Here is a 26,521-nt window from a genome sequence, read left to right as displayed (position 1 = left end):
TTAAGTAATACGAATGTTATCCAAGGTTCTTCCTGCAACACATCTGGCTTGCTGTTGAAGTTCAATGTAGTCCTTGAACTTGATGCTCTTGAACAATGGCTCTTCCTTCTCCAAAAGCTCTGGTGTTGGCCCTATCTCTTTCTCAAGAGGTGGTCCGTTTGCTATTGCAAGAGTCACCCTTGTGTTTTTGTCATTAAGCATTGCTCGGTGCCAAATACTCTTGTACCTTCCGTTACTCACAAGCTAATTAACATCCAAACAAAGCCAGAATATAATGGTTAGAAAGTTAGAATTATTAGAAAAGCAAGGAAATATAGTTACAGAAAGTCTATAAGAACTAGAAGAAATAATTAACGACCTCGAGTTGATCTCCCGGAATTGCAAGTAAGCAATTAGGAAGAGGATTAACATTAATCCATTTGCCATCATGTTTCACTTGAAGACCTGCAATTTTGTTTTGCGCGAGGATGGTGAAGAAGCCATTATCGGTATGAGCAGGCAGCCCTAAAGCAAGGTCTGGACGAGGACATGGAGGATACAAGTTCACTTGAAATTTTTGAAACCCAGAATCAAAATTCGTGGGCTCAATAATAGCATTAGCCTCTAACCCTAAACTCTCTGATACTCCTTGAAGTAATTCCCTCACTATACTTCTGATCTTCCTAGTATACTCAAATGCCACCTCCCTGCATGCAGAAACAAATTAAAGGCCATTAATTAGTAAGGAAGAGAAAGACAGAGAGCTCGGCCAATATATATATATATATATATATATATGTATGTATGAGTTTTGAAGTTGATGTACTTGAAACCAGATGGCTTGTGAGGGAAATGGAACTCAGGAAAAGTTGTGACCCTCAGGTAATCTCTCCAGTAATGAACCTTCTCTTCTTGACTATGAGAACTAGTGCCATATCTAATGGGGGCGAACAAGCCCTCGTCTTTGAACTCCTTCTTCTCTTCCAGAGGCAAATTGTGAAACTCAGCTGACTTCTTCATTACTTCCTCCGTCAGGCTTTCTGCAATCCCATGATTTATGATCTGAAAGATGGTACACCCTCAAGTACAATGTAGACTCAGGCCAAAAAAGAAAAAAAAAACATGAAAAAAATTAGTTCCAAGCAAGTTCAAAAGGGTTAAAATTTAATCTAATTACCATGAATAAGTTCCAATCTTGGCAAGCTTTGCCAAGTTCTCGAACGGCATTGGCATGGATTTGAGGATCGTGTGAGGTGAGGAGGGAGAAATCGATGATGGGGATGGAATCAGCAAGGTGGTCTACAACATTATCATCATGAGGAAGTGAGTGGTACGAGGAAGGGATAGAAGCGACGACGTCGTTTGATTCAGCAAAGGTTTTGATGCTTGAAATGCCATCCGATGTACAAGCTTTTTGGTGTTCAGATGATAATGAGGACAGAGCAGCTATGGAAGCCATAGATATGAAAAGAGGAGAAAGTGAAGCAGCTGGGTGAGAAATAGAATTGCCTGTGAATGACGAGAAATATTCTTGGCTGGGGATAAATAAGTGCAAAACGTTAGTGCATGGCAGAAGAGGAAACGACCAGTAACATGGAAGAGGATGTAAGAACCAGTTTGATATTTAATTAAATCCTAATTATAAGACTCTAATTCATTTTATTTCTCACTCTTTCATATTTATCTATTTTTTTAAAATAGTTATTGTGATAATTGCATATGTTAAATGTTCTATCAAATAGTAGTTATAATGACTATAGAGAAGATAACACATATTTATTACAAATAATTAACTTAATAAATTTTCTTAATCTACACAAATTAATTAGCTAGCTCTTATATTAAGAACCAGGATAATATTTTAATTTCAATAGCGGGTGAAAAAAAAAAGGGAAATTAAAAGCATGTATCATGATTTGCGAATCTACTTTTAATTCATATGTATACCTTCCTCCATGTCGGTTAGGTGGCTCAACAAATGTTTGCTTTTAGGAAAATTAAAACTTCACATAAGGGAGGATAATTAGTTTGTTTGAACTTCTATATTTGAAATACCAAAGTATCACATCTGGTTTTTAGAATGATTTTCAGAAATCTACTCCTGCTTTTTAAATTTATCATTCCTATATGTATAATCGAGAAAATGTGTTTAGATGCTCCTCAAAACCATGATTTTGGGAGGGAAAAAAGCCACATCCTTTTGTTTTTTTGCCGGGAAAAAAACACAGCCAAACACAATAATTTTCCATAATAAATTTATAAAAGGCCCATGGTTTTTTAAAAATAAAAATGGGAAATCTGATATATATATATATATATTTATATATACTACCTCCAGTCCTTAATATAAGATCCTGGTTGACTTTTATTTTGGTCCTAAATATAAAATCCCAATCCATTTTGTTTCTCATATTTATACTTTTTTTTTTTCAAGGTAGTCCTTCTAATAATTGTAGTTCTAGCTAATATAGTTGATTAGTAAGGATATTTTAGGAAAGACAACACTTATTTATTACAAATAACTAACTTAACTTTATTCCTTAATCTTTTCAAATTGGTCAACTGGATCTTATAATTAGGACCAGAGGTAGTAATTTTTTTTGCCAACAAATGGGAAATCAGGTATAGACAAACACAAATACAAAAGAATCCAAACCCTAAGCATCTTTAATATAATCATCGGCCACCTGCTATTAAGAAGAGAGAAGATAATTAAAGATGCAGATATAATCAGTAAGAGCCTAATTTAGCTAAGTAATTAGCTACAACAACCACATTCCATCCACATGATCTAGATACACCTTCCATTTCCTACGTAAGACTAGTCTAAAAAAACCATGGTTTTGATATTAGTTAGGGAGAACAACTTCCGGTAATATTTTTTTCACAAAATTTATTCTACTCAAAATTATTTTTTTACATAAATTTTTTTTTCCCAAGTCACTTTTCTCCAAAGTCACTTTTCTAAAAGCTGAACTGAAAATAATAAGTAACGATTTCAAGAAGTTGAACTGTCGAAATGATGGCTGATGAGTTTACTCCTGGGGGAAAAATTCTATTTAGGGTTTTAGAGTAATTATTGTTTAATAAAAGTTGTTGTGCAGAACTTTCTTGTTATCATAACTGAAGAGTTATAATTCAAATTTTTCAGAAAAGATTACTATTAAGAGCCTATGAGTATTAATAAAAAATTTATAACTCTCACATCGTGTGATATCCTCTTTACTTGTATATCTTCATAATTTATTTGTAATGATTCAATACGAGCGGCAATCATTTAGGGGCAGCCAACCTACTCCCACAAATTGAAAAAAGAACCTACTGACATGTATAATGTGTCTCTATAGTTTTTTTTTTTCCCCTTTAAAATTTCCAAATATTCTCCCTTAAAATTTTTTTTTATCCGCCTTCTTTATTGTTTTAAACTCCTGATGAGCATGTACTTTGAAAAATATATTTCAATTCATCAATTAAATTTTATAAAATAAATGGTGTATATTGAAGCTTTTATTGATATCAAACAATTATAAATGGAGGGGGGTGGTTAAGTTAATATAAAAATCAATCCAAGACAAAAGAGTACACGAAAAGATAAATGTGTAATGATCTTAAAACAAAAACGATGAATCTACGATGACCACATAAGAAGACAAATCGTAGTGGTATCTATCAATTAAAAAAATTATGGAAAATCTATCATTTAAAAATAATTTGGCTACATGCAAAAAAGGTGCTTGTGAGAAAAAGTGAATCAATAGTCTTTAGCTTTATTAAGAAATGCAGATAAAAACGTAGAATAACACTAAATAAAGTTATCAATTGAGATCAATTTATTGGTGACTGGCATATTAAAAGAAATAGGTTGTGAAAAAAGCAAGAAACAAAAATTTAGACTGAATACTAAATCAATCAAGATAGTGATTTAAAAGTTAGTTGGTCAGATCAGGTCAATTTGTGATCAAACTTGTTATATTAAAATAATATAATTTAATTAAAAATAAAAAAAACAACAATATTAAAAATCAGTAATAACAAAATACAAGAAAATATAACAATAGTTTGATTGTAACAATAATAAAGTACTTATTTAGTCCTTAATATAAGATCTATTTAATTAATTTGAGTAGATTAAGGAAGTTAGGTAAGTTAGTTAATTATAAGAAATATAACATGTTTTTCCTAAAATATCATAATTATCTTTCTTAATATCCTCCCTCTCTCTTCTACTTATTATGGTTAAGGGAATATCTATTAGGATAATTTAAGAAAAACTGATAAATATGAGAAATAGATCTTATATTTAAAACCAAATCAACTCAACAATTAGGTCATATATTAAGGACTGGAGGAGTATAACAACATTGAGAATTTTGATTTTTACAATTCATCAATAACTAAAATTAATAATTATTGATACCAAAATCATCATTAAAATTCATTCAAATCTATAGTAACTGAGTATTAAGAGCTGAATGAGAAAAAATAGGATAAATGAATAATAATCATCCAAACTAGTTTATCACTGGTTTTTACCTGTTTTCAAAGGTTTGACCGGTTCGGTACCGTTTTAACTCCTAACCGGTTCACTACCCAAACTAAATTGGACCACTAACCAGTTCACTGATATTATTATGTGTCCTATTTTTATGTGGATTTAAAATTAAATCAAACAATGGTATATGAAAAAAAAAAAAAAGGGTATGACACATGATAAAGTGTGAATAAAAAATTAACATAATGATTATAAAAAAATTTTACATAAGTTTTGTTCAGGGCAAAGGGCAATCATTTAGGGATAGGAAAAAAAAATCATAACCATGTTTACATACACACAGCTTGAACTCCTACACTCATCAATCATATACGCTCTACTTAATGGAAAAATACAATTTTATTATTAATAAAACTTAACTTTCCTATAAGCTTTGGTTTTTTCCTTTAAGCCAAGAGGCATTTAATTGAATCATGCACAAACCAAAATCTACGGAACAACGGAGTAAAGGCAGAAAAAACCGGAAAAATTAAAGGGAACTAACAAACACAGAATACAATAGAACCTTGTAGTTTGCACCAACAAAAGACATGAAATAGTGAAAATTAAACAAGGAGGAAAAAACAAAACTATATCAACCAGAATCCAAATGACTCAATGTATCTAAAAAGGAGGTCGCAACACCTAATTCATATGTTACTTGCTTTACTAGTTTGGACCCGCCGTTGGGCTTCGCTTCTACTTACCATTGTATGTTAGTTGCTGAAACCTTTTTTATATGGATCGTTTCGTCTAGTTATTAGCTAAAACAATTGTTGCTTATTAAAAAAAAAAACATAGAGCACCTAATAGTATTTTATCTTTCTTTTTTGGTCGGCGATAGTATTTTATCAGTACATACGGGTTTATTTATTTTGATGTTATTATCCTTAATTTTCTTAATTTATTTTGATGTCATTTTCGCCCGCTCGGCTCACAAGTCACACCACACCGACATTTATTCCCGGATTCCATCATTGCTTATCATGGTCCGGTGAGAAATTTAATCCAATATAAGGAAAGGATTAAAGAAAAGAAAAATTAATTTGTAGGTGTTTATAATTTCATTATACTTTTAATCAAATCTCCATAGTTTTTTTTTATTGAGTTTTATATTTTCTTATGTTCATAATCTATTAATTATGATTTATGCGGATGATAATTAAGTGTCACAAGATATAAAGTGAAAGGATATTTTAAAAATAAAAGGGTAAAGATGTATCCAACACTCTTATTTTTCTAATGATGTATTCAACTTCTTGGTTTTATTTACTTGGTGCATCCAACACTTAAATTTTATTTTTAGTGCATCCAGCACTCTAAAAGACCACTGGATATAACTAAAAATTACTTTAAAAAAAGCTTCTGAAACATTATTGCCTTCAATATAGAAGAATACCTGAAAGATTAGTTTTATTACTTGCTAAACGAAAGTTGTTAGTAACTGATGAAGTATCTCTACTACATGTACAAAAATTATGAATTACTTCAAATAATGGCATGGTCTCAATTCTAAATAGTAAATTCTATACGGAAAATAATAAATTTTGAATGCATTTTACTATTTTTAGAATAGAAATTAACAAGTCATGATTTCAACCCAAAATATCAAATCACGCTTTTAGAAAATGCTCAATTCCTAAATTTTAATTGGTAATAACAAATTTTCAATTCATTTTATTAGTTTGGAAATAGAAATTATAAATGGGAAAATTTGTGTCTTTATGTTTGAATTTCAAAATTCTATTTTAGGATTTTGCATTTTTAGGAGACTATGCTAATTCATCATTTTTTTTTGGGGAGGGGATTTCTCATTTTTCGGATTTTTTATTAGTCATTTTTCAAATAGAAATGAACTGGAGTTCAACAAACATAACATAGCTAAACACCCAATAGTAGAGAAACTAGAGAGAGAACGTTTGAGCTTTTCCATGACTCCATCCTAAGACAGCCTCCGGAAACAACCTCTCGACCGTCCTAGTGACGGAGGTGAGGAAGTAGAAGGAGGTAACAAGCGAGATATGATCGACAAAGAGAAAGGAGAGGGAGGATCCTCTTGGCCAAGGCTATCTAGAGAATCGCAAATGAGTGTTAAACAGAAGAAAGATGAAGCTCGAGGGAAGGTGCAAAGGACGAAGGGTGTGTTTTCTGGGGAAGTCTCATTACACCCCAGAGAAGAGGATTAGATGTTGCCAGATGAAGAAATGGAAAACTAAACACAGAAGCAAAACATGATCTACAGAGAGGCACTCAAACTGCGGGTGCCTAAGGACAAACGAACAAGAAGCAATAAGGGGGAGGAAGAACCATGGGATGGAAGCTTGCTGTTTCTGATAGAGGAAGATTTCACAAAGGGAGTAATGATCACAGACACGGTAGCAGGCCCTTGTATTAACTTCATAGAGGAGGAAAGAAAAAGAATGGAGTATCAATGGCAGAATACCTTGATTGTGAAACTCCTGGATGGAAACCTAGGATTCATGCAATTGAGAAGGAAGGTGTAACAGCTATGGGGAAAGTCTAGAAGTGTAGATTTAAATGATATAGGAAATGGGTATATGACAGCCACATTTAGAGACATGGATTATTAGTACTACGCTCTAGAAGGAGGGCCATGGATGATACAAAATAGCTACTTGATTGTGCAGACATGAAAGAGGAATTTCAGACCTTGGGCTGAAAAGATCCAAAGAATCGCAATGTGGGTCTGATTACCAGGCCTTCCAGTGGATTACTACGATAGGAAATTCTTCTATCTTTTGGGAAATAAGATTGGCAGAGCTATAAGAGTTGATGAGATGACTCTCACAAAGGCTAGAACAATGTTTGCTAGGATGTGTGTGGAAATCGACTTGGATGCCCCCTTGCTTCCATCATACATCGTGGACGGGAACCATCTAAGGATTGAGTATGAAGGATTGCCGTCGATCTATTTCCTTTATGGAAAATTTGGACATAGTAAGGAGCGGTGCACTATGAAGCATCAGAATGAAAATGAAATGGAAAATAGCCAACACACCTCGCCGGTACAGACAGTACAGGAAGGAGGATCTCTAACCGAGCATTCTGAAAGAGAAGGCACAAATGTCTATGGAGAGTGGTTGATTGCGCAGAAACCAAGAAGGGGTAGAAAAGCAGGAGTAAAAGAAGGGAAAGGTCCAGAGAAGCATATCAGAAGTGGCAGAGGAGAGCCTGAAAAATCAATAAAAGCATCCAGGTTTGCCATACTTGAATTAGAAGAGGGACGTTGTGAAGAAACCAAACGGGAGATTGATAGTAGGAGACCCCTAAGAGATATATCCAATAGGACAACGCAGCTTGAAGAAATCAGTACGGATTGAGGTACAAGTTAAAAAAGGCAAGAAATTAAGAGTCAAAGAAGTGATGTGATGTTGACAGGAAAAGGCAGAGAACAACAGTGCAGAAGAGAAGGAAATAAAAGTAAGAGGAATCAGGAGGAAGGCACGTGCGGCCAGATCCAAATTCAAACTGGGCTGTCCAACGAGAGGGGAGAATTGGGCCAAAGAATGGATTTGGACATGAAGAATAAGGGAGGCATGTACGAGGTGGACCAAGTGAAGAATGGCGGAGAGACAAAAGGGGACAGTGAACGAGCTGGAAAGGGAGCAGGACCGATTGGGAATGGGCTGAAAGAAAACCTTGGGATGGACAGAGAAGATCACATAATGGACCGTTTCCTAGAAGGCCTCCTAGACCAAGTGCCTGATTCAATGGAATTGGAAGAAAGAAAGCCTCCAGACCCAAAACAGAACAATAGCTTGTTGAGCCCCCAGGGAGTGGAGTATCACACGGGAGAAACCCAACATGGAAGCAGTGATAGAGCGCAGTACGTAGAAACCCAGAGATTGGGAAGCGAGAATTAAGGGGTAGAATGCCGCTGACATTCTTAAAACTCCTTGCTTTAATGATCTTGACATGGAATGTAAGAGGATCAGCCATTAGAGAGTTTGGAACTGCTCTGAAAGAATTTAAGCGTAGATTTAAACCCAAAGTAACTGTTTTAGTGGAAACGAGATGTCATGGGGAAAAGGCACAACAAGTAATACGAAATCTAGGATTTTCCTACCATGTAATGGTTGATGCACAAGGAATGTCCGGTGGGATTTGGATACTGTGGGATGAAGATGATATTCTAATCAGAGCGCTTGAGAGTCAGAAACAATTTATACATTGTGAAATCTTTCGCCTGGGGGGGAGGTCCTGGTTCTTCACTGCTATCTATGCAAGCCCAAGAGAAAGTGAAAGGAAAATTCTCTGGGAACAACTACATGTAATAGCTTCATGGTGTCAAGGACCTTGGATGCTTGCGGGAGACTTCAATGATATCATGAATAGCAATGAACAACAAGGAGGAGGATAATTAAATGTTAAAAAGTGCACCAAGTTCTGCTCTAATATAGAAAAATGCAACCTCATAGATTTGGGTTCAGAAGGACCACAGTTTACATGGCGGGGCCCTATGACTACTCATGGCACCCGGCTCTATAAAAGACTAGACAGAGCCATATGCAACACAGAGTGGAGAACAAGATTCGGTGAGGCCTTTGTGAAAGTAGGGCCCAGGTTTCAATCTGACCACCATCCCTTGTTGATCTATCTAACGGCTAATAAAGTTGAAAGAGTGAGAAGACCGTTTCGTTTTGAAGCCATGTGGCTCCAACACGCGGATTTCGGTAATATGTTGAGAGAGAGCTGGAAACAATCACCGAATCTGTGGGAGAGTTTAGAGGGACTGGAAAGTCAGTTGGTTGAATGGAATGTGAACACCTTTGGCCATATCAAAAAGAAGAAAAGAGAATTGTTGGGAAGGATTGCAGGAATACAGAAAAGCTTACACCAGCATTTCAAACCCCACCTCGAAAGTTTAGAGGAAAAATTAAGAGAGGAACTGGAGGAAATCTTAAGAAGAGAGGAGATTATGTGGCACCAGAAGGCTAGGATGAGGTGGCTCAATGATGGGGATAGAAGCACAGCCTATTATCACAGAAAGACAACCATAAGAAGGAGGAAGAATAAAATCACAACCTTGAAGGATGATAAAGGGAATTGGGTAGAAGGGAAGGAGGCTATAGGACACCTCATTAATGAATTCTTGCAGGAGCTGTTCAAGGAAAATGAACAGGCTAAAGCATGGCAAACAACTGTACACACTTGGCCTGAGATATCCCAGGATGAATAGGGAAAAATAAACGAAGGGATAAATGATGTAGATATCAAAGAAGCGATGTTTTCTATCAGAGGTCTCAAAGCACCAGGGGAAGATGGCTATCCGGCTTTATTTTTCCAGAAGAACTGGGAGATAGTGGGGGAAAATGTGTGTGACATGGTGAAGAAAATGTGGAGAGAGCCAGAAAATATCGCAGAAGGGAATAAGACCCTGGTTGTTTTAATTTTGAAAGTAGAAAGACTAGAGAAGGTGAGTCAACTACGACCTATATCACTATGCAACGTGGTTTACAAATGCCTCTCAAAGATAATAGTGAAACGATTGAAAAGCATTATGGCCCAAATAATTTCCCCATTTCAAGTGAGCTTTGTACCAGGGAGGATAATTCATGACAATATTATTGTAGTGAATGAGATGATACACTCAATGAGAAAGAAAAAAAGGGAAAAAAGGCTTTATGGCAATTAAAGTTGATCTAGAAAAAGCCTATGACAGAATTAGTTGGAGTTTCAAGGAGAATGTATTGAAGGAATTAAAAGCTCTAGAAGAAATGATTAAGAGGATCTTGGGGTGTATTACAACTACGAAAACTCAGATCCTATGGCATGGTGAAAAGATGGAAGAATTCAATCCCTCTAGAGGCCTAAGGCAAGGGGATCCAATCTCCCCATATCTCTTTGTCATTGGAATGGAAAAGCTCACACACCTCATTCAAGACAAAGTAAGAGAGAGAAAATGGAGAGGCATGAGAGCTGGCCGTTCAGGGCCCATTATTTCTCATATGATGTTCGCCGATGACTTAGTGCTATTTGCAGAAGCAACCACTAACCAAATTGATGTCATTTTAGATTGTTTGTAGGATTTTGGCTCAATTTCAGGTCACAGGGTAAGCAGTGAAAAAACATAGATCTTCTTCTCTCCGAACGTTCCTAATCACTTGCGAAGAGATATCTGCAGGAGAAGTGGATTTAGACAGGTACAAGATCTGGGATGTTACCTGGGAGTAGATATATCCTTCCCCAGAAACCAAAAAACAAGATATGCCAAAGTGGTGGAAAGAGTCAAAGGCAAGCTGAATAGGTGGAAGGCGGAGAGTTTATCCTTAGCGGGGCGAATTACGCTGGTTAACTCGGTTACCAATACAATAGCTCTTTACACCATGCAACATGATAGATTACCAAAAGGGGTGACCGAGGAAATTGAGAGAATACAAAGAAATTTCATTTAGGGAGATATAGAAGGGAAGAAAAACTAGCACGCAATAGCCTGGACTACCTTATGCAATCCCAAAGACAAGGGTAGAGTTGGAATCAAATCCCTGAATTTAATGAATGATGCGTTGTTGTTGAAATTATTATGGAGAATGAAGTGCAAACCAAATGAGCTCTGGGTCCAAGTTTTAATGGGAAAATACCAGCGACACAGTGAAACAGGAGACCAAATTACTACGCTGACAGGGGACTCAAGATTGTGGAAGGAGCTTGTCAAACTCCAGGACACATTTAAAGCCAACGTGGTTGTAGAAAATACAAATGAGGGAGTAAAGTTACGATAGAAGTTGAACGGGAACAGAATATTCTCCACAGCAAGTACCTACCAGGAATTGAGCAATATTTCCAGGATGCAAGTCGAAGGCAACTGGAAGAAAATATGGAAGCTTAAGGTGCCGAAAAGAATAAGAGTTTTCATGTGGAGAATAAAGCATGAACGAATTTTGACAAGAAGCTTGATGAGTAAATGGGATGACGGATCAACCCAGTGTCAGATTTGCCAAAGTGCAACAGAAGATATACTACATGCACTCAGGGACTGTCCGCACGCCAAAATAATTTGGAAGAAACTGACACCGTGGTGTTGCAGGACCTGGTTAGGCATTACGGACTGGAATCAATGGCTGATGGGAAACCTCAACTATAGAGGAAAGATAGAAGAAGAAAGCGTATGGCCGGAGCTGTTTGCAACGACAGCTTGGCACATTTGGAAATGGTGAAATAGATATTTACACAAACCAAAGTGGGAAATGCCCAGGAATGTCGAGAAATATATTGCAGAGTATCTGGAATCTTATAGGACAAGACAAAACAAAATTTATGTGAGGAGGAAAGGACACGCAAACTCTAATAAGATGGGCACGATCGCATAATGGATGGTGCAAGCTCAATTCAGATGGAGCAGGAACGAGGAAAGGAAGAACTGGGTGTGGAGGACTTATAAGAAGAAGCAATGGGGAATGGTTGGGAGGTTTTTCATGCAATCTAGAAGCACAGGACGCAGCCATGGCAGAAGTGTGGGGAATCATAGAGGGACTTAAGCTTTGCTGGAACTTGGGGTTTAGGAAGGTCCAGGTTGAGACAGATGCCAAGGAGATCATCAACCAGATTAGAGAGAAAGGAGAAATAGAAGGAGACAACGCTTTAACAAACATTCTGCAAGAACTAATAAGGAGAGAATGGCAACTCGAATTTAGTTATACTTACCGAGAAGGAAATCGTTGTGCTGATATGATGGCAAAGATGAGTCTATCCATTCCACAACGTTGGAGCATGTGGGAAGCACCACCAAGCGGCATACTGAGAATCTTGCAGGAAGACGCATAAGGAATTAAAGTACTGAGAGGCTCAAGACCCTAGAAACAGGGTCTCCTTGTATCACAAAAAAAAAACACCTAATAGTAGATAATTCATAAATTTATTAAAAAAATTAATCAGATAGAAAAACAGAAAAATATTTCTTGTAAATTTTAATTTAAATATCACTTTAAAATTTATTATAAAAAGTAATAACAAAAAGTTCAGAAAATAATTTTCCAGGGTTAATCCATTAAAATATGTAATTACATATATTAAATTTTAAAAATGATCATGTTTTAGTACAATTAAAAATAATACGTTAACTATTTTTTCAGGTTACTTAATGGGAAAGGAAGTCTTAAAATGAGTTTTGCATTGAAGGCACTGACCTCCGGATATTCACTTGTTGAAGGATCGGTTTGGATGGTCATATCAAAACTTATGAGAATTAAATTGTTTAGATTTAAAAATTTTAATTAAGTCAATAAAAAATTATTTTTATTTTTAGTTATATATATTAAAATAATTAATTTTAAAAAAAAGAAAGAAATGAGATCTGAATGGTCTTGATCTGATAAATTTGGGATTCTTATCCCTCTTGATCACTACTGAAACTCATTGCTACCTTAAAAGCTTTTGTTCTAGGTACAGCCTACAGGCGTCCTCTAAGTAAAGATAATCTTACACAATCGGCCCGAGCACATACTTCAGTGAAATTCAAATCTTTTTGGTCGCGTTGCTGTTCTGTCCCATGAATACCTCATCTTATTTTTGCTTGACAAAGCCTTTTTTCTGTCTTTGGATCAAAATCTATCTGGCTTTCTAACATATATTGTATTGAAAACCAGATCGGATTGGCTAGGTTGGACAAACCAAGAAATTTTGGCTTAGGAAGACCCAGGCCAACCTGAGAGCAATCTGGTTAACCCAACGAGTTTTGTGGATTAACCTGTTGCTTCTTTTTTTCTGTTTTTTGGTTACTTTAAAGCTATTTTGATGAAAGGCCCTTTCTTTTTTCTTTTTTTTTAATTAGTTGTTAATTGTTACTTAGTGATTGAATGATTGAGGGGTGAAATATTTTTTTTATTATATATATGTTTTTCTCATTAATATAATATCTTTGTGGATATCCATGTATCTATCATTATCTTCCTTATCTCCTATTATCTTCATTATCCACAATTATCTTCTATTATTATGAAATCTGTAAATTCTATTAAAGATGTAAAGTTATGCCTATAAATAGAGGGTTTGTATCATATGTTGAGTACCTCAAATAGAATAAGAAATACTCTCTTGTTTCTCTATTCTCTACTTTTTCTCTACAGTCTACCATTTATTTTATAACATGTTATCATCACGAGACTCTACCAAAGGTACAATGCTTTATCATCTTCATGTTTTATGATTCTCTTATTAATTGCATCTCCCCTCCTTTCTTTTAATTTATTTTCTCCTCACGATTCTCATAAGTCATTATTTTTATACATTTAAGATTCAATTATATATATATATGTAAAGTCCATATATGATGTACTTATTTTTTCCTAATATTATTTTCTTTTTATCATAGTATTATCATGTCGAACCTTACCAAGAATTACTTATCCTAGATACTAGATGCGGAAATTCATTTGAAAGCCAATGGCCTTGAAGATACAATCAAATTGGCAACCAAGCATCTACTCAAGATACAGTTGAAGCCATGATATTTTTACGCCACACCACCACTTACACAAGGCACTAAAAATAGAATATTTGACTATAAAAAACCCTCTTGTTCTTTGAAACAGTTTGAAAGAGAAGTATGATCGCCATAAAATGGTTATTCTCCCAAAACTCACTATGACTGGGTGCACTTGAATTTGCAAGATTTTATATCTGTCTATGAGTGTAACTCTGCAATATTTAGAATTAGTTCTCCACATTTCATGAGTCCAATGTAGCAGCAGCACGATGGAAAAGAGTTCAAGAAATATTCTGAATTAATTTCTTGGCTTCTTGTGGCTGAGCAAAATAATGAACTCTTAATAAAAAATCATGAATCCTATCCAATAGGCTCTACTCCATTCCTAGAGGTGAATGTGGTAGCAAATAAATATATACGAGGCCATAGCTATACATGTGGATGTGGCTGTAGATGTGGTTGTGGCATGGCCCTAGCCGTGAACATAGACGTGGTTGAATCCCCATTTGAAGAGAACAAAGAATAATGAGAATTACAAAAGAAAAAATAGTGGGAATGTTAATCATGTTGAAAATTCATGGTATCGTTGTGGTGGCAATGATCATTAGGAACGTACCCATCGTTTGGTTGACCTTTACCAAGAATTGTTTAAAAATAAAAGTAAGAATAATGACAAAATGCCAAAGATAGAAACAAATTTTGTTGATATAGAGGGCAATTTTGAGTATGACAACATGGATATAACTCATCTAGATATTGCTTATTTCTTTGCTGATCCTAATGGAAGGATTGGCCACCTAATTAGTGATGGAAATATCATTCAAAAATAAATCTATCTTAGCAGAGTTCAATTTCTATGATTAAGTGTGTTCTTTTTAATATCTATGCTTTAGTTTATCTTCCTTGTACCTCAATAAAGTTTTCGCTTTCAATGCTGTTATCTTTTCAAATTAATAAAAGTTATGAGTATTTTCTTTTCATTAATTTTATATATTTTCCCTCCTTTTCTCTTTTTCTTTTGCTTCAATATTTTATCTAAAAAATAATAAATAAATAGTGAGCATTAATCCATAGTTTTAGCTAAAATTTTTCTAAAAAAAAAAGAAGTAGGCAGCCACACCATGGTTGTGCCTTTAAGATAATCCAATCATTACGACCTGATTTTATTATTTTAGCCTTAGTAGAGTTTATTACAAAATTATTATTAAATGATTAATTAGTTACACACATTTGTTCTTTCCAGATTAATATTAAAGGATTATTTTTTTTCTCTTTTCTTTTGCTATGAAGAATGGCTTCTATTGACATCAATCACGAAGATTTATGTCTCGTTGATAGTATAACAATGCACACAGTACTTAGGAACGAGAAATATTTCTATTATTTGGTAATGTAAGAAGCTAATGTTCACGCTATGAAGAGCCATGATATTGTTACCTGGAGGAACAATATTATGCATTGATAATACATTTTACTCAATTAAGTCTAGAAGAAATTTGTTGATTTTCAAGGATATCCATAAGAATGGATACCATATCAAAACAATAACTAAGGAAAATAAAAAATATCTTGCTATTACAAAGTCAATCTCTAGTAAGAAATGCATACTAGAAAGATTGCCTGTATTTTCCTTTGGCTTATACCACACATTTATTAGTACCATTGAAGTTTATGCCATTGTAAACGAGAAGTTTACAAATGATAACAAATTCAATATTTAACATGACCGGTTAGGCCATCCTGGGACAATTATGATACGAAAAATAATTAAAAATTCATGTGGATATTCATTAAAAAGTCAACAAATACCACAATTTAATTTTTTTTCCTCATGTAATTCATGTTTTAAGGGAAAGCTAATTATTCACCCATCATAAGGAACACTAGAAAGTGAGCCTCTCGCTTTTCTAGAACGCATACAAGGATATATTTATAGACCGATACACCCACTGTGTGAACCATTTCAATATTTTATGGTTCTAATTGATGAATCAAAATGATGGTCGTATGTTTGTTTATTATCTTCACGCAACCTAGTGTTTGCAAGATTATTGGCTCAATTAATTAGATTAAAAGCAAATTTTCCTATTAAGAAAATACGTTTTGATAATGCTGGTAAATTTACTTCCTAAGCTTTCAATGATTATTGTATGTCTCTTGAGATTGATGTTAAACATCTCGTGGCTCATGTGCACACACAAAATGGACTTACAGAATTATTGATCAAACACTTACAATTAATTGTGAGACCATTACTTATGAGATCAAATCTCCCAATTTCAAGTTGGGGACATGTAATTTTCCATGCATTAATGTTAATTCGCATTAGGCCAACAAGTTATCTCAAGTCCTTACCTCTATAATCGGTTTTTGGTTAGGAACCCAATAGTTCCCATCTAAAAACCTTTGGATATGTTGTATATGTTACAATTACTCCACCGCAACGTACCAAGATGGGTCCTCAAAGAAGTATAAGAATCTACGTTGGATATGAATCTCCTGCTATAATAAAGTATCTAGAACCATCAATGGGAGATTCGTTCACGGCTTGATTTGCCATTGTCATTTTAATGTGTTAGTTTTCCTAACATTGAGGGAAGAAAATAAGCAGTGGAAAAAGGACATTAATTGGAAAGAATTATCACTATCTCATCTTGTTTCTCGTACAAAACAATGTGAACTAGAAGTTCAAAAGATATTTTATTTACAAAATTTGGCTAATCAATTGCCAGATTCATTTACCGACTCAAAGAGAGTAACAAAGTCACATGTTCTAGCTGTTAATGGTCCTATCAAAATTGATGTCCCTACTGGACAACCAATTGTGAATTATTCTAAAGCATGCACGAAGTGTGGCAGGCCTATCAATTCCAAATATAAAAATCCTTGAAAGAAAAAAGAAACTAAAATTATAGACGACCTAGTTGTCACACCTTACTTATATAATACTTTAGCATTCATTTAGAACCATTCCAAACCACTTTGGATGGTCTTAAGCTTAAAAATTTCAATTTGGACGTTAATTTTCGGAAAATTACTGTTCACTGTCTAGTTTTCATATTACAGGTCCAACTTTAGAAAATCATAACTAATTCTAGAAAAATCGTATGGAGGTGTTCCAAAATTCTACGGAAAGCTCTTTCAATGCTCTTTAAGGGAAAAATATTCAACTGAACTCATCCTCATTGAAAACGTACAGTTTATTAGATTAAGATTACTATTCGTTTGGAAAAATCTGGACTTTCCAGATTCTGCGCCTTAACTTTGAAAGTTCATATCTCTTCGTATACACATCCAAATGAGGTGATTTACCACTCATTTTGAAGCTTGGGATGTGTACTATAATTATACCAAATTTTTTTAGCTTAAATAATTCATATGATAGGTCAAACTGAAGCTTGAAACTAACTGCTCCATGACCTACGTTTTATCCCTTAACATCTCTTTACTTTAATTCTTTTTATTTCTTTGGCATACCTAACATGGGCTTACTTTTCCCATTCATGCTCATACATTCCTATACACACCATAAGCTTTATAATTAAATACATGACATTCACAACATAAGTCATAACATAGGAGAATTATACATTGAATAATAATATCAATCATTAGCATCAATAACTCTCCACTTCTTCTCCTTGCTTCTCATGCCATTAGTGCCCATCATTGATTGACCTAAATGGTTGGTTAGGGAGGGGGTGAGATTCAGGGGAATCTCAGTAGCAAACAATACCATATAATCATACTAGATGGATGTTAATGCACTACACGCAACTTGTTTATTCTTTTGTTAATTAGTGACATACTAGCATGCTCAAAGCTAACTTCTTGATGCATGGCCATGGAGACATAATCTACTCATCATGAATAGACAGCAGCTAAAACATTACAGCAGCTAAAACATGTCACAACAACATTCAATAACATGTACACGGCAACACACAAGCATACAACATCAAGCAATGACAATAGGTAAGTTCACTACCTTGCACCTCAAGCTTTCCTCTTACTTTTCCTTTGACTCCCTTGACTTTCCAACCATGTTAGCTTTTGGTCAACATCACTAAACATCCTCTTGGATGTTTCAAAGGTCCTAAACATAATCATAATGATCATACAATCTATTAGGATCACTAGATTACATAAAGTTTAAAGCTAGCTCTCTTGAACCTCAACCCTTTCACTTAGTCTTAGGATTTTCTTTCTAACTTTTCTAACATAAATCTCATCATTTCCCATTCTTATGATCCATTTCTTATCAATTAGGATCACTTTAGATGGCCTTAGATTCAAGAAGATCAAATCTGAAAATTTTGGTTCGCGGGTACTGTTCACGCAGAATCTCCAGAATTTTTGCTCAACTTTCAAAATTCATAATTAAATATATAAAAATCCAAATTGAGTGCTTCCAAGTCTCACTGAAAGCTACTTAAGTTAAATTTGAAGGAAAAATAGTTTCAGGAACCAATTCTACGCCTAATAGTACCATAATTGTACGGAACTCGACAATCTCCCAAAAGTTCAACACTGTTTCCAGATTTCAAACCCGAACTTTGAAAAATCACCATAAATCGTACACATATCCAAATGGAGTGTTCTACCCATGGATTTAAAGCTCACAGAGTGTACTACAAGCATACAAAATTTCAGAATCAGATATGAATAGTAAATAATTCGAAATAGGCATCAAATCAGCACGTAATTCTTCCAATTTCCACATAGATCCACTTGAAACAACCTCTAATCAATGTGTTCTAGCTAGATCTAACATCAAAATCATCCTCCCCTAAGCTTACGTCAATTCGGCCAGCACCTCCTCTTAGGGGATCTCACATTTTTTTAACCATAAAACCAAAGATTCAAAGCAATAAACAAGAGGGAACAACTTACTAACCTTAGATCCAAACTCGGTTGATCAAAGTAGGTGTCTTTCTCTTGATTTAAGCTTCAAGAATCAAAATTGTAAGAGTTTCCCCTTATGTTTATCAGCTTGGCCGAAATGGGGGGAGGGAGAGTGCCTATTTATAGCCAAAAAGTTGGCTTGAATGGACCAAAATGCCCTTGGTGGCTAATAGAAAGGGTAAGGGCAAATTTGGAAGTTCAAGTGGACTTTTGCATCATCATTGCATCATCTTATTACATCATGCTTACCTCAACCTTCTAGAAGATGCCAAGTGTCATGAAAGTGGTGGAGGAGATGGGAGATTAGATCCTAGCCGTTGGATCAAACTTGTTTCATAAGCTTCCTCCGAATTTACTTGGCCCACATTTCTCCGGCTTTCTTTATGGCCTTCCGGGGTTCAGAAAATTCTTCTATCTACTTCGTAAATTTCCCTTCATCCTATAGAATACCTATGAATTTTCTCAGGCCATAACACTTCCTTTAAGCCTTGTATAAAAGTTGTTTACTAAAATACCCTTTTAACGGTAAAACCGGCTCTTTAATTTATTAAAGCCACTCCACTGGCCTTTTGGTTGCGGGACTAATTTTATAAATTAGTACAACATTCCAACCATTTAATCTCATTTTTGTATACATTTTTGAGGTCTCTTGCTATTTTAAATAATTACCTCAAACGGTATACTTTTTACCGGTCACAACCTCATAAATTCCATTTAAGCTGCCTCAGGGGTATTTTTGTCATTTCTCTTCACAGAAGAGTCTTAGAATATTATTTCCCATTTTCTAGGATTTTTCTTAGAATTTTCTGTACCCTCTTCCATTTTTACCCCTATTGGTCATAACTTTCGGAATTTACAATTTAGTCCCTGCTTGGACTTAACTTCATTAATCCTCTCTTTGAGGTTTCTAACTTAACATTTGGCCTGTGTCTAGTCTCTTTTCTCTCTCTCTGGGCCTTCGAGACTTTACTAGAGCCTCTAACCTTAATTATAGTCGAGCCCCTGAAAACTTTTACTTTGCAGTGTAGTCCCTGAAACTGCTTTAACTTCCTTTTTCATCTTTGGGAGTTCTGCTCACAGGGGTCTGGTAACCTATTTAATTTAGGCTATTTCTGAAACTTCTAGGCCTAAAAGTCTGGATGTTACACTAGTCAAGAATAACCCAAAAAAGTTAGCAACTCCAGAGGAGTCACTAGAAAATGCTAACGTCCCCATTCTCAAAGAAAGTCAGGTACCTGAAATATGTGAAAATGATGAGATCTCAATCAATTATATTATGAATGGGATTTGATTGGACCGAAATGAAATCGATATCGATGATACTTTTGCTTATAATGTAGTGCTTGATGTGATGAATAATAATGAGAATCATGAACCAAAGTCAATTTAGTGAATGCAAACATAGAAATGATTGGTCAAAATGAAAAGATACAATTGAGACAAAATTAAAATCACTAGAACAGTAAAAAGTTTTTGGACTGATAGTCCTTAGACTTGAAAATGAAAAACCAGTTGGATACAAATGGGTTTTTTTTCGAAAGAGAAATGAAAAAGATGAAATGATAAGATATAAAGTACGACTTATTGTCCAAGGGTTTACACAAAGACCTGGTGTTGATTTTGAAGAAACATATTCACCAGTGGTAGATACATGTACTTTTCAATACTTGATTAGTCTCGCAGTAAATGAAAGGCTCAATCTACATCTAATAATGGATGTCATTATAACCTATTTATATGACTCACTTGATAATGACATTTACATGAGACTCCCTAAAGGGTTAAAGTTGCCAGAAGCTTACAATTCAAACTCTTAAGAATGATACTCAATCAAGTTAAATAAATCCCTATATGGATTAGAGCAATCAGGACGTATATGCTATAACTGGCTTAGTATCTCTTGAAGGAAGGGTGTAAAAATAATGCAATATGCCAATGCATTTTTATGAAAAGATTAGGAAATGAGTTTGCTATCATCACCGTTTATGTTGATGGTATAAATATCATTGGAACTTTTGAAGGGCTTGAAAAGGCGGTGAATTGCCTAAGAAAGAATTTGAAATGAAAGACATAGGAAGACCAAAATTTTATCCTGGATTACAAATTGAGTATTTGAAAAATGGAATCTTTGTATACCAAGAAACTTATACAAAAAGGTCCTAAAAAATTTTTATATGCACAAATCACATCTATTATGTACTCCAAAGATTGTAAGGTCTTTGGAGGTGGATGAGGACCCTTTTAGACCTCAAGAAACTGGAGAAAAGGGTAATGAAGAGCTACTTGGTCCAGAAGTACCATATCTTAGTGTAATTGGAGCACTAATATATCTTGCAAATCATACATGACCTGATATATCATTTGCATTTAACTTGTTAGCAAGATATAATTCTTCACCAACTTTTTAGCAAGATATGGTTAAGATCCTTAATACATTACATGCAAACTACTTGTGACTGATTTTCTAGTAAAGTGATCCTAACAATCTTATACGAAGATAATACTACATGTATTGCCTAACTAAAGGAAGGGTACATCAAAGGAGATAGAACAAAGCATATCTCTCCAAAATTCTTCTTCACTCGTGACATTTAAAAGGATAGTGAAGTTAATATCCAAGAAATTCATTCCAATGAAAATTTAGTAGACCTATTCACCAAATTACTTCCAACCACCACGTTCAAGAGGCTTTTTCATGACATTGAGTTTCACAGACTCAGAGATATCAACTGACGTTGTTAAAAAGGAGAGTAAATACATGTTGTATTCTTTTTTCTTATTTATGATTTTTCTCATTAGGTTTTTCTAGCAAGGCTTTTAACAAAGCAATACTATAAAATATATCAATAAATGTTGTAGCTTTTTTCTTCTACTAGGTTTTGTTCCATAAGGTTTTCTTAGTATAAGTTTTTTTAATAAGACACATATTTAGTTATGGACATCCAAGGTTGAATGTTGTGAATATAATATCTTTGTGAATGTCCATGTATCTATCATTATCTCTCTTATCTCCCATTATCCACAATTATCTCCTATTATTATGGAATCTGCAGATTCTGTTGAAGATGTAAAGTTATGCCTATAAGTAGAGGGTCTATATCATATGTTGAATACCTCAAATAGAATAAGAAATAGTCTGTTGTGTTCTCTACTTTTCCTCCATATTCTACCATTTATCTTAGAAAAAATTGTAAAAAAAAACTACCGAAATAGAAAAATTATACACAGGAACCTGTTTACAATAATTGTTGTCAAAACCCATACTATTGTTGTCATGTGTCCTTATTTGCAATTTTTTATTATTTGACACTCTTTTTTTTTTTATGATTTTTCCTTTATTTTATAACAAAATATTTTGATACAATAAATGCTAAGTGGTTTTAGTAGTACGATATTATAATTTCAATTTGTCAAAAAAATTATGAAGAACGTTGAACATAAACTCTAAGCATGTGATTATTTGGTTACGAATTCAACGTATTGAATTGATATTTAGTCTTTGAATAGTATAATAAAAATTTAAATTTTTTTTCAATTTTTTTAATTTTTTTACTGATTTGGTCTTCATGTCAACTCTACTCTGACTCATTAGCCTGCTCAAATGAGGCATAAAAGCTAGGAATTTGAAAACAGGTACTACCTCCGACCCTAATTATAAGAGCCAGTTAATTAATTTAAGGAAATTAAGAAAGTAAGTTGAGTTAGTTATTTGTCCTAAATAGGTGTTGACTTTTCTAAAATATCCTTGCTAATCAAGACTATTGACTAGAACTATCATTGTTAAAAGGGTTACTTTGAAAAAAAAAGTATAAATATGAGAGACAAAGTAGATTGGGGTCTTATATTTAAGACCAAAATAAAAATCAAATAAGGTTTTATATTAAGGGGGTGTTTGGATATAACCAAACCATGGTTTGGAAAATAGCTTCTGGAGAATAGATTCTAGGGAGAATAGATTTTTTGAAGAATAGATTTTGTGAAAAAGTGATTCTGAGAAGTGAGAGTGTTTGGATAGTTGTTACCAGAAGCACTTTTTACATGTACAAATTACTAAAAAAGGCATAAGTTAATATGATAATTATAGAAAAAATATATTTTATGATATATTTTAATTTGAAGGAATAAAATTGTTAATAATATATTTTTTTATTAACATAATTAATAATACATAAGATAATATAATTAATAATTAATTAATATGTATATATTTATAAGATATAAGATTAAATATATTTATAAAAAATATGTTTATAAAAAAAACAACAAGATACATATCCTATAGGCTCTCATACTCTCTTTTTTTTTTCAAAAGCAAAAAAATTTTGCTTTTTCCAAAAATCATAGTTTTAGTTTTTTTAAGGGTGTTTAGGTAATTTTTTCTCAAATCATGATTTGGATTATGACCCAAATACCCCCTAAGAACAGGAGGTAGTAGCTACTTTTGGCTCAAAAACCATTAAAAAAAAAAAGAAAAGAGGGCGGCAGGTTAGCTGGCAGCTCCTTTAGCGGTCTAGCCCATATGTGAGAGACGCCAGCGTTCATGTTGAAGTCTAGCCCGTCTTCTTGGTTCATTGCTATCATCATGTCATAGTCATTAACAGTAAATATTTCTAGTGAGCTTTTGGAGTGGATACTCCTCCCGGGGGCACTAAGGCTTGGTTCATCTTCACTGAACTCCCTACTCATTCTTCTTCATGCCGATTACAATACCAGCTGTTTCTTCTCCGAGCTTTTCCTTCAAACGCCATGCCCCTCTAGCCGCAGTCTCTTCCTTTTCCCACCCACATGTCCGTATAGGCCGCGCTGTAATTTCAAATGCCTCATTTCCGACGGCAACCCGAGCGTGTACGGGTCAGTGTAGATGGAATTATATTGGGATTTCAGGTAAAATACCTAGATTTTCAATGGGGAGGCATCTAGGGGTTTCTGTGAACGCAAGGGACAACGAAAGGGAGCTTAATAACGGAGTTAGCGAAGCTTCTAGCCTTGACTTCGATCAGGCTGAGAAGGAAGCTCGAGCCCAGAGTACCATGCCTGAGCGGTTTAGGTACTTGACTAAAGAAGCTCCTGACCCCCCTATTCGGTGGCCGTGGTTTGTAGGTTAGTCATTCGTTTTTTAACTCTCCTTTCATCTCTTTGCGACTATGCTCGCTTTTACGCGTTAGTTCTTGACAAGAATGCTTGAATCGAGGATAAAAGAAACGAACTTAGGCCATCCAGTTAACTGTTTTCAAATTTGTTGTACAGTAATTTTATCGAGTATCGTGGTGTTGAAAATTGAAATCTTCCCCTCCTTAGAATATCTGCAAATGGTAGATCATTACAGTTTTATGGGTAAGGGTTTGGCTTGTGAAGATTTCATTGGACGGTGGTGGATATTAGGATGCTGGAAAACGTGAAAATTTCTTTACTTTCATAATGTAGTGGCATAACTTGGCATGCTTCAGCATTTGGCCTTTACTGCTATGTTTGTGTGTGTGTGTGTGTGTGAGTGTGGAAAGCGAGAGGGAGAGAGCCTCTATTGCTTCATATTTACTGGGAAGAGGGATCAAATACCGCTGTTTCCATCTGGAACTTCTATGAATGGATGTATGGAATGATGCGATATGTTCTTGTGCAATAAAGACATGTTAGAAGGTGGATGAAATTATTTGGAGCACTAAATTTTGATTTAGTTAGTGTGCTTTTGACATTCGTTCTAATGTTTCAGAACATTTTAGACTTGCTTGTATCTTCTTTCTAAATAGATCTCATGCAAATAAGGATTCTTCACATTGATAGGAAATATTATAGTACTTGATTCATCTTCATTTCATTATATTGAAATGAATCGGTTTTTTTTTTAATTTTCGTTGACAGAGAAATGATCAAGAGAAAGAAGTTAAATTGCATCTATAAACTATTTTTATCACTTTGTTAACGCATACCTGGCATCCTGGCACCATGTATGCCTGTGTTTCCGTCCTTTGATGTTGCTTCTCTGCATCAATATGGAAACCTTGATTTGTTGAAGTTATGACTTCAAGAGTTCTATGTCCTAGTGTAGCCATTTGGGAACTTGTGACCCGACAGCTCTTCTCTCTTTTAAATTCAGATCCTCTTTTGTAGAGGATGCTCTAGTATTAGGTTTTAGGAAAAGAAAAATGAGCAACTTTTAAAATTAGAAGCCTCTCACCCCAGCTCTGTGTGTGTGTGTGTGTGTGATTGGATGACATCCTGTTCATGTGTTAACAGGAGAAGATTTGAACTACTCTCTTTTATATGCACATTAACGTGTTTTGATTAAATATCAATTTACAGCACTGGCTTTCCTTATTTATGCTTGGAGAGCTGTTTTATTTGAACTATCAAATTGGAGGAACGCTGCTCTTGGTATTTTTCGTTTCATGGGATATGTCTTCAAATATATTTTGGCCGTAATCTTCCATTTCATTGGGGATCCTATCACTTTCTCAATTAGATTTGTTGAGGATGTATTCTATACCATTCGAGCTTTCTACTCTGGGATAGTTGCGTATGCTCCTGTACCAGATCTCACCATCATCATTATGCTGGCATCAATTGTTTTAGCTGTTGCAGAAGCTACTGTCCCTAATAGCATCAACAGCCAACCGTATGTGTTGACTGCGTCAGGCCTGATTGGCTATGCCGCGGTTAAAGGCTATATCTCAGAACCTTTTTTCTGGACACTACTGGTGGGGCTGTATGGTTTTTCACGACTTGTTAGAAAGAGAGACGATGTCTCGTCCACAATGCCTGTTGCAGCTGTACTTGCTGCCATTGGCGAGCCTTGGATAAGAGTTCTCGTGTTGATTTCTTTTACTGCCTTGGCTATTTCTCACCATTCAAGAACGCTTTCAGAAGGAAAGGAAATTGCTGAAGTTGGAACAGCAAAGAGGAGGCTTCCAATTCCACTGCTCGCTGCAGCTTTAGCAATTGGTATCCGTGTTGCTGCCAAATGGGCCGGGTATCGGCATTTGACATGGATGATTGTATAAATTGATGATGGCTGTGACCTACTTATCTACTGGAAGAATAGAGCCAAGAGGTTCATGCAGTTTTGAGGCAACATGAACAATATGGTAACTTCTTGTGGTCTTTACATGGTAATAGATGAGAGCCGTCAGGCTGGAAAATTGTTGAATGCATGCTATGTAGTGTGAAAAGTTTGGTTTTTTGTCTTTGTAATCTAATGTAGTAGCTTTTTAGGGATCCTAGCGGACCATGAAAGAATTCATTTGAGGGGAATATGGAAAAACGTTTCTTGTGATTTTTTTCTTTTTCCTTTTTTTTTTAGGGTTTCAACTCATCTGTCTATCAAATTGTTATATACAATGCATACGTGCTTTGTTTGCTTCCAAAATGTTCGTACCTTGCTTTTGTTCATGCGCTGTTCTTTTGCACTCAGCATCTCACTACTTGCTACTCGCTAGGGAACTTACCGAATGAGGTTCAGGGTTATGTCTTTGCCTGAGAAAAAGTAGAATTTGATCAATTACGATTGACCTTCGACTTGGATACCAATTATGCACTCTGTACGCTGCAAAGTAACTGAGAATAAATATACAACTTCATTAACTCCATTTTCTTTTGGGCAACTAACTCCAATGTGTTTAAACTTCAAAGGATCTATTTCAGTAATAAAACGGGTCTTATATTTA

The 26,521-nt window shown here is 34.9% G+C and overlaps 3 protein-coding genes across 3 annotated transcripts; 2 read left to right on the top strand and 1 right to left on the bottom strand.

Annotated features, from left to right (window-relative positions):
* LOC114723330 (flavanone 3-dioxygenase 2-like) lies at positions 1-1,438 on the bottom strand. The gene is made up of 4 exons (XM_028909525.1): positions 1,157-1,438; positions 806-1,041; positions 359-686; positions 1-243 (listed from the first exon to the last, which is right to left on the bottom strand). Exons 1-4 carry the CDS (start codon positions 1,436-1,438, stop codon positions 1-3), a joined length of 1,089 nt encoding a protein of 362 aa, XP_028765358.1.
* A 10,536-nt stretch (positions 1,439-11,974) lies between these two features.
* Positions 11,975-12,295, top strand: LOC114723329 (uncharacterized). The gene has a single exon (XM_028909523.1). It carries the CDS (start codon positions 11,975-11,977, stop codon positions 12,293-12,295), a length of 321 nt encoding a protein of 106 aa, XP_028765356.1.
* Positions 12,296-23,764: 11,469 nt separating this feature from the next.
* Positions 23,765-26,223, top strand: LOC114723383 (uncharacterized). Its single transcript, XM_028909577.1, has 3 exons — positions 23,765-23,960; positions 25,161-25,857; positions 25,899-26,223. Coding segments are annotated over exons 1-3 (894 nt in total). The 3' UTR covers positions 25,900-26,223.
* The last annotated feature ends 298 nt before the right edge of the window (positions 26,224-26,521 follow it).

Source organism: Neltuma alba, unplaced genomic scaffold (assembly GCF_004799145.2).
Source record: "Neltuma alba isolate B1F8T4 unplaced genomic scaffold, ASM479914v2 tig00012135_pilon, whole genome shotgun sequence".
Taxonomy (NCBI): Eukaryota; Viridiplantae; Streptophyta; class Magnoliopsida; order Fabales; family Fabaceae; genus Neltuma; species Neltuma alba.
This window is presented reverse-complemented; position numbering and strand designations above follow the sequence as displayed.